The sequence below is a fragment of the Lycorma delicatula genome, chromosome 3, assembly GCF_047948215.1.
Source record: "Lycorma delicatula isolate Av1 chromosome 3, ASM4794821v1, whole genome shotgun sequence".
Taxonomy (NCBI): domain Eukaryota; kingdom Metazoa; phylum Arthropoda; class Insecta; order Hemiptera; family Fulgoridae; genus Lycorma; species Lycorma delicatula.
The window spans coordinates 102,449,838-102,463,322 of record NC_134457.1 but is presented as its reverse complement, the minus strand read 5'-3'; the positions used below and the strand labels follow the sequence as shown (position 1 = coordinate 102,463,322).

Below are 13,485 nucleotides of genomic sequence, written 5' to 3'. Positions count from 1 at the left end.
AAACGGTACTTTTACTCCTGCATCACTGTCATCCGCCAAGATTTTGTCGTCGAATGGGGCGTTAAATAAACAATCGAAGAATTTTACTTTCTGAAATAGGTAATTTTTCTTAAATATTCTATCCTTTTCGAAGCCATTCAGTGGTCTCTTCGAAGAACGAAGACATCCGTTTGTCTTTTTTACCACATAAACCATAACTCTTTCAGAATAGGTGCTAGTATAATTGTAGAATCTTTAAATTGAATACTCTCTTGAAGTTCTTCATGAAATTTATTTAATGTAGACCATTATGTTTTGCGTGAAACTCGTTAACTCTTCTTCTTACAACGCCTTGAACAAAACTATATAACGCACTGGTTTTGAACGTAGTTTATAGGTTTTTGGTGTACTAAACACATGTTTTTGGTGTACTTAAACATGTACTAAACACGACTGCAATTTACATTTAAGAAGATCCTGCTTTTCTTTTCGTTGTTTTTGAAATTGTAATCTTGAAATCTTAAAAGCTGCAGCAGTTCTTTATTCACATTTTTGAATGGATATTAATTGTTTGTTATCTTCTGATTTTCCTAAGTTTGTAACTTCTTTCTTCATGAAATCTACACCTTACTAGTTATTTCATGAATTTGACTTAGGAGATTTGTATTCTTAACTATGTATTTAAATTCTGGCGTTGCAGAAAAAATTCACCAAAAAAATGCTAAATCATACTAATTTATTAATACCCACAAAACATTAACAAACACGTCACACACTGCAAAAGGAAACAACTTTACTATTCAATGAATTACCATTCCCCAAGAACTGAACTAAATTTTTCGATTTGATAGAGGGAGTGTATTAATAATCTATCTATACAAGTATAAATTGTTTTTCTACTGTACACAGTAAAAGATATTTCTAAGTACGCTAGATATTTTTAAAGGAATTACTCTGTGAAATTAAAAAAAGTAAATTATTGTGGAAAAACGTTTGCTATTTATGAAAGTAGTTAAACACACTCTATTGCAAAATACTCGGTTTTTGAATGAGCCTAATGTTACAAGAAAAGAATAATATAATGCCTTGCACAGCGACTATCTGCCTTGTGCAAGCAACCTTTTGTTTTCATCGTATGCACAATACTTTCTAACGATCAACGACTTTATTAATTTAATGTTCATACCTTAATACTGATTCTAGTTATTATTGGTTACAATGAGGTTATTTTTGGAATAACCTCATAAAATAACCTCAATAGGTTAACCTCATAAAAGGTTAAAAACAACCTTATAACCTCATAAAGGTTACACATTTCCTGATTTTAAAAGGTCCAAAATGTCATAAGTTATGATCACTGATTATTAAAACGATTACCTTAAAAAAAATCATACGATTACCTTAGAAAAAAAAAATTGTCTATGCAATTAAACATTTAGTATTAATTGGTGATAAGTATAACTGAAGTAAGGTAATAAAGGTTAATGCGAAAAGTTACAAGTAAATTCAAGACCTCTTTAGTAGCTGCAAGTTCTCATTAACTAATGTACTCTGTACATTAAAGTGCATTGTACCACTCTGTAGGCACTTATAATAATCTAGCCGACGTATCCCATTTCTATAAGGTTCATTAAGTATGGGAATTTTCTTTTCTTTTCTTTTCTTCAGGAATATAAAAAAAGGAAATAAAAAATTATAGACATTATCAAATACATTTTTTTGCAAATTATGATACCAGACTGAAAAAAAAGACTATTAAGATTATTTGTTATTACTGTTATCATTGTTATTATTAATTTTAAAAGTAATTATTATTTCCTATAAGCTTAAATTTTTAAAATATATATATATATGTATATATTAATAGCTTACTGGGTATCCGAAAAAGAATTCCGTGGTTTTAAACTAAATTTACTTTCACATTTATAATTATGAATTTATGTGTTAATTACATGAAATATCCAAGGCTAAAGGTGTTTTTTTTAAAACACATTACTAACTATTTCATGAACTTGACTTAGGAAATTTTTTTTCTTAACTAAGTATTTAAATTCTGCCATTGCAGAAAAAATTTACCAACAAACACGTATAATTCAATATGAGCACTTTTAGCCCTGCAGATGTCAAACCGATAATCCATCTCATTCCACAGTCCGGCGACGATTCTTCAGGAATCGCTACCACGGCTGCTGTTATTCTTTGGCGCAGATAATCAAGTGACTGGATCTGTTCTTAGTATATCGTGTCTTTTTGTCTAGCTAAAAGAAGAAAATCATCGGTGTCAAGTGGGAATTTCACGGTGGTAAGTGATTGGAGATTCTGTGCCAATTTGGCATTTTTGGAACCTGTCGTTGAATGCAGCCCGCACAAAATCTGCATGATGTGGAGGGGTTTCATCCTATTGGAAAATTAAGAACTCCATATTTTCAATCTGCGGAAACACAAAGATATCTAATGTCTAATAAATTCAAGTACACTATACCAGTAATTATTTGCTCGTAGAAAAAAATTACCCAAAAATTCGATTAGGTATGACACCACACAGAGACATTCACATTCAGTCACTTATGAACCACTTCCACCAATTTGTGTGCATTTTCTAGCGTCGAAAATTATGGCGATTCATAATTCATAAACGTGAAGTGTTGCTTCATCAGAAATAAAATGCACTTCACGTAGGTTTCATCAAAAAAATGAAATCTAACATGGTCGTTACAAATTGAACTCTTTGCCGCTGATCGTTAGGTTTAATTTCGTTGAAGTTTCAATTGGTTGTGAATATCATGGACAATAATTTTAGCAACTTTCAGTTGCCGATTAACTCTACGAAATGAGTTTTGGACTAAGTTAGAAAAGCTGTCGAATTTTTCTGTGTTTTCTACATGGTGAGTTTTTTTCAAAAAGCTTCCGAATTCCAAAAACTGTTAAAAATGCTTACGTATACTTTTTTCACTGGAAAAACTTCTACAATAGACTCCTGTATAAATGTTTGATAGTCAATGTTTTTTGCCTTCAAACCAGTACACACACTATGCTTTCTCTTGTGGCGACCACATGGTATGTAAATCTCTTGGTAATAACTGCTTGGCCAGTGCAAGACTCCAACGTAGCCGGTATCTGATGGAGAATACGTAACCGAAAACCTAATTGTCGCTTCAATATTACGTATAGTTCACTATTGAGCGCTGCAAAAAAAAATATATATATATATTCGTTCTTAAAACCTCCGTAATATTTTTTGGAATATCCCGAAAATATATTTCGTAAATATATGTGGTTTTATATATCGGTATATATCACAAATTTTAAATAATGTATACAGAATGATTTGTTTCATTTTGACCCTTTAAATCAATTCCATTTCTATTTTTTAAACCTGTTAAAATCTTTATATTAACAAACAAACGATTTCGTTGATTCCTTTTATAAATCAAAGGTTGTTTTTCTATTGTGGTCAAGTATTAATAATTTTTCACGTAACTTAATTGGAGATATTTTACGTAAAATTTAAGTAAATAATTTCAATAGTAAAAATTACAATATATTTTAATTATATTCAAAATATTTTCCTATAAAATACCCTGAAAATTTAACGTAAATATAAAAATGTTCAGAACTTTAGAGACACTTAAATCACGTATGGTAGCAATGTTTTAAAGCTGTACTTTTTTGTTTAATTACCATCAAGTTTCTGTTTTATTGTCTTTTATGTTTATTGTGAACAACTTCTTATCATTCCAACTGAACATTTATTTAAGTGCGTCCCATAAAATATTTTATTTTAAATAAATTAATTTAAAAAACTAAGCAGACTTCAAAAATTAACAAAATACGTTTTTAAATCTTCTTTTCTTTTTTGTTTTGTTAAATAGTAGAAAGTGAGCCAGGTTAAGTAAAAGTAAGTTGTCGTTTATTAATAACATAAAATTTCAAATATTTAATTTTTGTTTCCACTGATTTTTTCTCAATATTTAAATTGAGATATATTTAAAATATCAGATTCAACAAACGAAGTAATTATTTATGTAATACACTTCTTTAGAATTTTGGATCAATTCGTTTAAATAAAAACGAGAAAATATGAAAAACAAATATGAAGAAAGGTTTTTTTAAGGATAAATAATAAAGAAAACTTATTCGTTAGGTTTCCTACTATTTCTTAAGGTCTATTACAATTTCATTTTTATATTTTATCACAATTAAATGGTTATTCAATAAATAAAAGATAAAAAAAAACTTCCGAATTGGTAATATATATATATATATATATATATATATATATATAAATATATTAGCAACTGGCCAGTAATCATCAGTACCCATTACAAGTGAAAGATGAATTTTATAGTATATTAAAAATTTCTGATTGCAATTCAAATCCAGATCTTATGAATAAAAGTCAGATAACGAAACATAATGAAATATATAATTCATATAACACTACCAAAAATACGGCCTACAAAACTTCATATGATTAATTCATGGAATATTGTAAGAACGGTAACAATTTATTTTTCTCTGTGCTAAGTAAAAATTTTATTTGGCAATGAATCCGTGAAATATTTTTAGTAGTGTCGCATTTATCGTGACTGAAGGAATCAATCAATTCATATTGAAAGTAAAAATAAAATCTTCAATTTAAATTTAAATTTGTTTTGATTACGGTATTAGAAGTCCCCGGCTGCACTATGGTCGATTAAATATATTTATAACACTTTCCCATACTGACTCAACCGAAATTGTTTAAGACAAACTGAAAACGTAGGCCTTACGTTGAGGTAGTATATTGTACAAATAATAAAATATACCTTACCTAATATTTTAAATGAAATATATATTACATTAAAAGAAAGGAATAATACAATTTTAAATTAGGATATTGTCAAACAATATCGTTTTTTAATACACGTCTTTAAAACTTAAAATTTAAGGAAATGAAAAAGTTTCAATGTGTGTTTGTGTATAGGCTTATGAAATAATTAAAACATTATTTAAGAAACTAAATTCAGTAAACCACCTAACCGAACTAATAAACAAATATTTGTATTGAAGTTGTGTACGTATAGAAACTGTTAATATAACTTTTTTAATTTAATAAAAGTTATAATAAAAATGTTTCTTTAATTTATTCTTAACGTATTAAGATTTAACAGAAACATTCCTTCCAGTTTAAAATTAACAAATGTATATTTATTTTTCCCAGAATAAATTTTATATTCAGGTCCAACTTTTTTAAAGGGTTTTTATTTCCTTTAAAAAGTAAATTGAAAAAGTTTAAACTTGTTTCTTCCCACTGATTAGTCTTATATTTATAATAAATTACTTTTTTTTAACTCTTTTAAAAAGAAGTTAGTTGCGTATCCTAGATTTGTTTTATTTACAATTTCACAACTGTGTACATATTTAAAGAAAGAAAGAAAATGAAATAAAATTATCTTACAAAATGTAGGTGAATTGATATAACAATGTTTTAATGTTAAGGAAATATGTAAAAAATATAATGTTAAAAGTGTGAGAGGATGGCAAAAAATTGTTCAAAATACTTAAAATGCATAACTTGACCTCTTTAGATTTAACAAGTTTTTTTGGTTATATTTTCAGACATACAATTTTTTTCTAAGTTAATAAAATCAAATAATAACAATCGAGTCATAAAAATTCATATCAGGAGTAATAAAAATATGTATAATAACATTTTTGCAGTACTTCAGTTTTAATTAACTTATTTTAGCAATTTCCAGTTGTAATTTCAGGATTATTCTATTCAAACTAAATATTTATTTTTAATATATATTAGGGTAAGTCAATTATTATCTGCAATTTAGTTATATTTTTGTTTATGTTGGTAGTAATATCGTGTTGCGTAGATGACGCATGCGTAGTTACCTTTGTGCAGGTTTGATGCTGCTAGGTTAGTTCCATTATCGCTGCCCTGCCGTTAAACATGGCTGCTCCGCTTTCTGTTTGCACCAAAGAGAGCAAGGTTCAGTGATCCGTTTTTTGTGGTCGGAAGGTGTATCAGGGGCCGAAATTCATCGAAGACTTTGGGTACAGTACAGGAACAGAGTGTTGCCGCAACGAAGTGTCTATGAATGGATTGAAAAATTAAAAAATGGTCGCACAAGTGTTAACGCATGACAAAGGGGCCGGCCGACCGTTTACCGCCACAAATGAGGAAAACATTGAGCGTGCATGTGACATAGTTTTCTTAGACAGACGAGTAAAATTGATGAATTGGCACATCGACTGCAAATTAGTCACGGTTCTGCCTACGAAATCATCCACAACAGACTTGAGTTTCATAAAGCCTGTGCAAGATGGATCCCAAAACAACTCGCACAGTTAGATAAACAAACGCGCTTGGACATCTGCCAAAAAAATTTGGATCGCTATGGTAACGAACGATCTTCTTAGACAGAATCATCACTGGTGACGAAACATGGATCCATCATTACGAGCCGGAAAGTAAACGGCAGAGTATGGAATGGAAACATCCAAATTCGCCCTACAAAAAAAAAGTTCAAGATCCAACTGTCCTCAGGAAAACTAATGATTACGGTTTTTTGGGACTCACAAGGCCCAATACTGGAAATTATGATGAAAGGGGCACGACAATAAACAGTGCGCGTTACAGTAAGATGCTTACTGCCAAGCTGAAGCTTGCAATTCGAAGAAAATGCCGAGGACTGCTGTCGAAAGGTGTTGTGTTGTTACACGACAATGCTCATCCACATACTGCTGCCTACAGTGCTGAAACGCTCCAGAAACTCAAATTTGAAGTACTGGCTCATCCTCCTTAGAGTCCTGATCTTGCCCCTTCTGACTACTACTTGTTTGGTCCACTCAAACTGGCATTAAGGGGTTTGCCTTGATTTACCTCGGACAAAACAGTGAAAGAAACGGTGCATTCCTGGCTCGCAGCTCAACCGAAAACCTTTTTTTATGAGGGCATCAGAAAGCTTGTGCAACGATGGACCAAGAGCGTTGAAATACAAGAGGACTATGTTGAAAAATGATGTACATGTAAGTTTCCTATTTGTATTGCAATAAAATTTATAACTAGATTGCGGATAATAATTGACTTACCCTCGTATATTATAAGACTATATTTATATATTATTACGTATATTTCAGATGGTTCTTATGGCGTAGAACAATTTAAAATACACGGAATATATTTAAAAGGAAAAAAATTGATGTTATATTTAATGCAATAATAATGAAAAATTGTATTATAAAATATTTTTTTTTTATCGTCTTTTAATTTTTATTTATATACATCCGTACATATACTTTTTTTTAATAATGTAAATGTTAAATTAAAAAAAAAGTTTTTTTACTGGATGAACGGATTCTTTGATTTTCTTATGGATGAATACATCATGCTCGACTTGTTCAAATCATTACAGAAAACAAATGCTTACCCTTTATTGCATACGTTCAGAGTTTACTTTATAGTAATTAAATTATGTTATTTCTTATGTTTTAGTAAACAAATCTGCCAGCTGGTTTCTAAACTGATTTTTTTTTACGTAGTTCCAAAACGTCTTGAGAATAATGCCTACATAAATTGAATAGTTATTTGCAGTAAGAGAATTTAGTTCATATGAAACGTATTTACAAAATATTTTTCGTAAATTGAAACATTTAAGTTAATATTTTCAGTCTGAGAAGGAGTATACAGCGGGGAATCCGACATTACTCCTTCCTTAAGATCGTTATTTTTTAATAAAAAAACATCCTCAAGTTACTAAAACTGAAGACTAACATTGAAAAATCTTTCATTGTTTAATACAAATAGCAAATAAAAATGGATGTTTTCAAGTTAAATATTAAAAAAACTTCCTATTTTGTAAACAATTTAATTACAAAGCTTTATCTTTCCCGTATTTTTCTAAGAATGATCTCAAATTTAAAGTATAATTTGAAGATTCGAAAAATTTATAAAAAATTGAATATTTGTTCCTGAGATTAAAAAAATGCACGAACAGATTTGATCATAGTAAAAATTTTCAGCTTTGTTCAGTGTTAAGAAAATATTCCGGTCTTGTTAACCACACTACTGTTTGTGGGATTTTTCCATTCTACTTATGAAACGTAATTCACTTTTAAATTATGAAGTATAAATAAAGGAAATAAACCTAATTATTCTGACTGCAAGTTAAATATTTAAAATAATCTAATTATTACCCTCTGAAGAATTACGAAACAATTACTTTGTTAGCTTTCATCCAACAAGAGTAATCCAAGATATTGTTGAGAAAGATAAAATATTAAGAAAATATAAAATTTAGGGAGAAAGAAGGAAATTTATTTTAATTTTTATACTTTTAATTAAACTAGCTTTTAAAGCATACCCTTTACAACTAGCTTTTTTGACTAGCAGTCAAATGGAAATTAGAAAATTTACTGAATATTTAAATAATATTTCTCAGTTGAACAAATACATTAAATGAAGGTGTTTGTTACTGATTTATTTCTGCATGGTATATGATTTATTGATTATTTTATGATTTATTATAATTTATTTCTGTATGGCATAAGTACAACAATTAACCTTTCCTTCTTCACTAAAGGGATTGGCTCTACAGTTGACATCATTACATTCAGGAAAGAAATCAGTCCAGTATTTAATATGCTTTACATACCTCACAATCAGAAATAAGATTGGAGCAAACTGGGTAAAGCACGTATGAAAATATGCTTTGAAAGATTGTTTTGAGTATAATTTCACTGTTTTCATTCATTATAACAACCTAATCAACCTGAATCTCTCAAACATCATTATTTTCATATATTTCAACATTTTTATTGTTCTAATATTCGATTTAAATAAAATTAATTTTACATTCACTTACCAACTACTTCAAGATGTAGAAATATACTGGCAGGTGGATGTGAAGATACTTGGCATTCGTACATGCCGGCATCTCTTTCTTGCACAAATTTTATTTGGAGAGTCCAATCCTGCAAAAGAAATACCTGTAATAATTTGTTATATTATGTAAATAATCTACTGAGCAAATTTTACATCTAATTAATGGAGAAAAACATTCTCACTAATAAAGAAACGTAAAGCAAAAAAATCATATCTATTTATATCATTCAGGATGATGAAATAACAATCATCAGAAAAATAAAAAAATTACAAAACAACAGTAGTTCATTATAAAAAAAAATTGAGGTAAATTTTACACCTTTGGTAACGTGAAAGCATCCACTTAATCTTAAAATCTAACCGTGGGATACTGTATAAAACCCCACCGTTTGTTTCAATATCAATATGAATATTTAACCTACACATAAATAGCAATGTAAGAAATACAGTTTTAAAATTATTAGCAGTAATAAATAAAAGATAAAATAATACAGGTAACATTTTTTTTTTTTAATTCTCTTGCAAATATGGAAAAAATTCAGTCGTAAAAATAAAAACTAATTGTGGCGCTAGAAATATATTTATTATTGGCTACAAATAACTAAACGAGATCTTTTTGGATAACAGATCTACCTAGCCAGATTATCATGTTCTTTCACCTGAAAGTGGATTAATGAAGAAAATGAATCTTGATAGAGTGAAAATAAGGAAAAAACTGAATTTGGGCCCTTAAGGTTTTTAAAAATCTTAATCTTTTATTTCCCAAATAACGAAACTATAAATAAATGGTACAAAGCAACATGGCGTGAAAGAGAGGTATCCAGTGATACCTCCAAAGGCCATACAATAAAAGTTTGAACAAAGAATAATATAATTAATAAAATTACACGCAATCCGTACAAAGTACATATAAATTAGCAAGTAATGAAACAGAGCAAACAAGACAAATGGTTAACACAGTAGCTAAATTATTAATAAAACAAAGAATGTACATATTCACCGCCCAACAGTCTCAAGATCCAATACATGCAAACTTTTGAGTTTTCTCACACCCTCACTCTTATCCAATAGGTTAACAGCCAAATGGTTTTCATGCATGTTAAGCTTAAGCATATAATGGCAGTTTAACCGGTGAATCTACTATTTACGAATAGGTAGCGTCCGTAGGTAATCCTGGATCTCCTGTGCAAACCATAGCGCCATCGATATGTTCCTCAGCATTTTTTTCTGAAACCTTTGCATGGTTTTCAGTACCACAAACTTTATCCCGTAGGCCCATATTTGATTTAAAAGGGCCTTATAAAATAAAAGTTTGTTATTTAACAACACGGATCTTTTTTCTAGTAACCATTTTAACCGCCTAACAATGATAATTAATTGCTTTCTCTTTTCTCTCACATGATTTTTCCAGTTAGGTGGCAGTCCAAATTAAGTCCTACGTATCATACGTTGTACGAATGAGAGATGTGAACTCCATATTGGTACACCACCCTCCCGACCACGCAAAAGTTACATGATTCGACTTTCCTGTATTAACCTTCCATTTTGTATTAACTTTAAATCTTGTATTAATCTAATATTTTGTATTAACCTTCCATTTAGCTATCCATTCACTGAGGTCTACTTATGATTGTAGTTTCTCCGACGCTACTGTTGGGTTAATGTCAACCTCTATAATCATCTTGTTATCAGTAAAGGACGGAAGAGTGATATTTTCCGTGATAGGAAGATTAGCAGATTAGACTGAATACAAAACCGGGCTTAAGACGAACAATGAGAAACCCCTGATTTTGTATCAAAAAATTCTGATAGTTCTTGCCTATATTTAACCTGTGAGAACTTTTCATCGAAGCAGTTGCGTGATACCAAATAATATGATTGTGATACGCTAATTTTAAGCTTGTACAGCAAATCAGACAACCATACCTTATCGAGAGCCTGTTGGATATCCAAAGATTTTGCCTTTTGCCGAATCTCTCTAAGATCTTTGAAAGGCACTTCCCCGGACGAATCAGACCTATTTTATTAGAAGCGGTTGTTATTACTGACCATAATTTTCGTTTCTGGAGTGAGCACTCCCGCATTGAACAAATTCAAAGAATTATTGATATCTCATCAGCGGTTGTTTAGACAGAAAGGAATACTGTTCGGCGATATTTTTCACAAAACATTGTGGTTTAAAAAATGTGAAATTGAAGAGTAGTATTCAGTTTCTTTATGTATGAATGTATAAACAATTGTTTTTTTGTTTTTTTTTAGGGATACCTAAACACTGTCAGTGATTTCCGGGATTTATAATATTTACTATTTTTTTATATCATTCAGTTTTTTTGGTATTTTTATTTTTTAGTGGGGTATGTTCTGTCAAGAGAACGCGAATACAACTCGTAAGTTTTATACGCGGGTCTCACCGTGCGCCAAATAACACAACCAAATCCATTTTGCCTTGATTTCAAAACGACAGAAAGCGTCATTCAAGTATATAAAAAAAGTAGAAAAATGTTGCTGTGTGTCCCGGCACAGACTGCTGGATGGACCATGAATATTACTAAGTCTTTTTTGAGTCAGGTTGCATGTCAATCGCGTAAAGCAGAAGACTAGTCTTTTCAGAATTCAAAAGACGGAACACCATATAAGAAAAATTCAAGGGCAGCCGAAAATCGCTGAAAAGATGGCTGATACAAATTGCAGAGACGACAGGAGAAACCCTAGGCATATAGATTAGAATGGTTGAGGAACATGAGCTATGGCGGGGAATTGTCAGCGAGTTATGAATCGGGTCACCAGCTCTCAGACATGAGAGAAAGGATCACTGATGATATTGGAAGACTATTATTATTATTTATTATTATTATTATTATTATTATTATTATTATTATTATTATTATTATTATTATTATTAAACTATATTATTGACTATTATGAGATTTACCATCTAGTTGACTCAACAGTCGTATGGTTTCAAGTAAAGTCCGGTTAAAAGATTGTTTTTTACAGCTAATCATATATTATGTATTAAGAATATTATTTCCTTTTATTATTAATCTTTCCTTTTATTAAAAATATAGAATATTTTTATTATTTCAATTTTAATTCCGTACGGATATTAATATTTAATTTAAAATCATTTATTTAAGAAATTTTTAAATATTAATAAATTTAGGTATTTGTTCATTTATCTTATTGTTTTTTTTACTATAAAATTTGTATTAGTTAAGACCGTAAACAACGAAAAATCCGAGTACAAGATGGTAAAATCGTATATTCATAGTGAAGCTAGAATTATTGTTGGAAATAATATTATTAAATACTTGGATGGTGAGATAGAAACGGTTAATTAGTTCATCTACTACAAACTCAAGCTAGTAGTTCACATTTTTCAGGCATTAAGTTGGTTGCGCTGTGTTGTAAACTAATGTTTATTGGAGAACTATACCGATAAAGTTAATTTGGTCATGCAATACCTGGAGTATTAAATTGTAAAAAAAATTGTAATAATTGTATTCATTAAAATATTTGAGAAAACGTGTTAATAACATGATACGGGGAAAAATTAAAAACCAAACCATAAAATGTCAAAACTGTTTAGATATTAACTACGCAACGTAAACAAAAATTTTATTTTAATTTATAACTGATAAATTCTTTAATTTGTTTATGAGACAATGGATTCATGTTAATTTTAAAGTAATAGTAATTACTTTATTTTTCAAGTAACTACAGTAGTACACCCAACTACACTTATTTGTTTACAATGAGAGATGGAATTTGTATGAAAATTTCCAAACCTGAAGGGGGTTGGATCCCAGAATCTTCCGTATTAAAGGCCTAAACTCTATTAGGTTTTTATGTCTGTTAAGTTTAAGTTTGTTAAACTAAAATATTATTTATTATTTACTTTAAGCCTATATAACAACTTAGGGGAAGAGAATCCTGATATCAAAGGCAAATAATTTTCATCTTCCTCTTCCTTCATAAGGTGAAAAACACCAAAATTTGCATCAAAAATGATGCAAATTTCGTAATGTTCGATAATAATATATTTTCCTCGTATGCAAACTTAGTGTTAATTTTTTTTTGTAATTTTCCTTTTTTTATCAAATTCTAATACATTCTTTACAATATAATAAAATTAGATATGTATTATGTTTCATTTTATGATTAAGAAAATAAATACACATTGGCATGCATCTAATATTTACCACACTAAAGAGTGTTGGTAAAGTAGCTGCTAATTTTTAACTTAGTATTTGCGAAAAGTATAATTAATGCTCATAAAAATAAATTTATTCAAAATTACTGATATACGCCATGAAAAAATCCAACATTTATTGACGTGTATTTACACAATTTTTACTTAGAAACTCATAGTAAAATAGCCATAACCGTTAACAAATATGAATTTACGAAGAATAATATACATGATGCTGATGTACGGAAAGCAACTCAGTAATTTCTAATATTATTGGTAAACTCGTGAGAGTTTTCATATAAACCATACTAGATTAGCCGTATCACGGGAGTAATTCAATTTGCTATAAAGGATAATACAATTATCATGTGCCTAATTATTATATGAGGAATATTAATAAATATGTTCACTAACAATGCAGATTAGCTAATATTGG

The 13,485-nt window shown here is 29.4% G+C and overlaps 1 protein-coding gene across 1 annotated transcript in view; it reads right to left on the bottom strand.

Moving 5' to 3' along the window:
• LOC142321180 (uncharacterized) overlaps positions 1-13,485 on the bottom strand; it is a 355,594-nt gene that overhangs the window by 72,065 nt on the left and 270,044 nt on the right. The window contains exon 7 of the mRNA XM_075359173.1: positions 8,838-8,946. Within this exon, the coding sequence (XP_075215288.1) occupies positions 8,838-8,946 (109 nt within the window). The remainder of the gene's footprint in view (positions 1-8,837; positions 8,947-13,485) is intronic.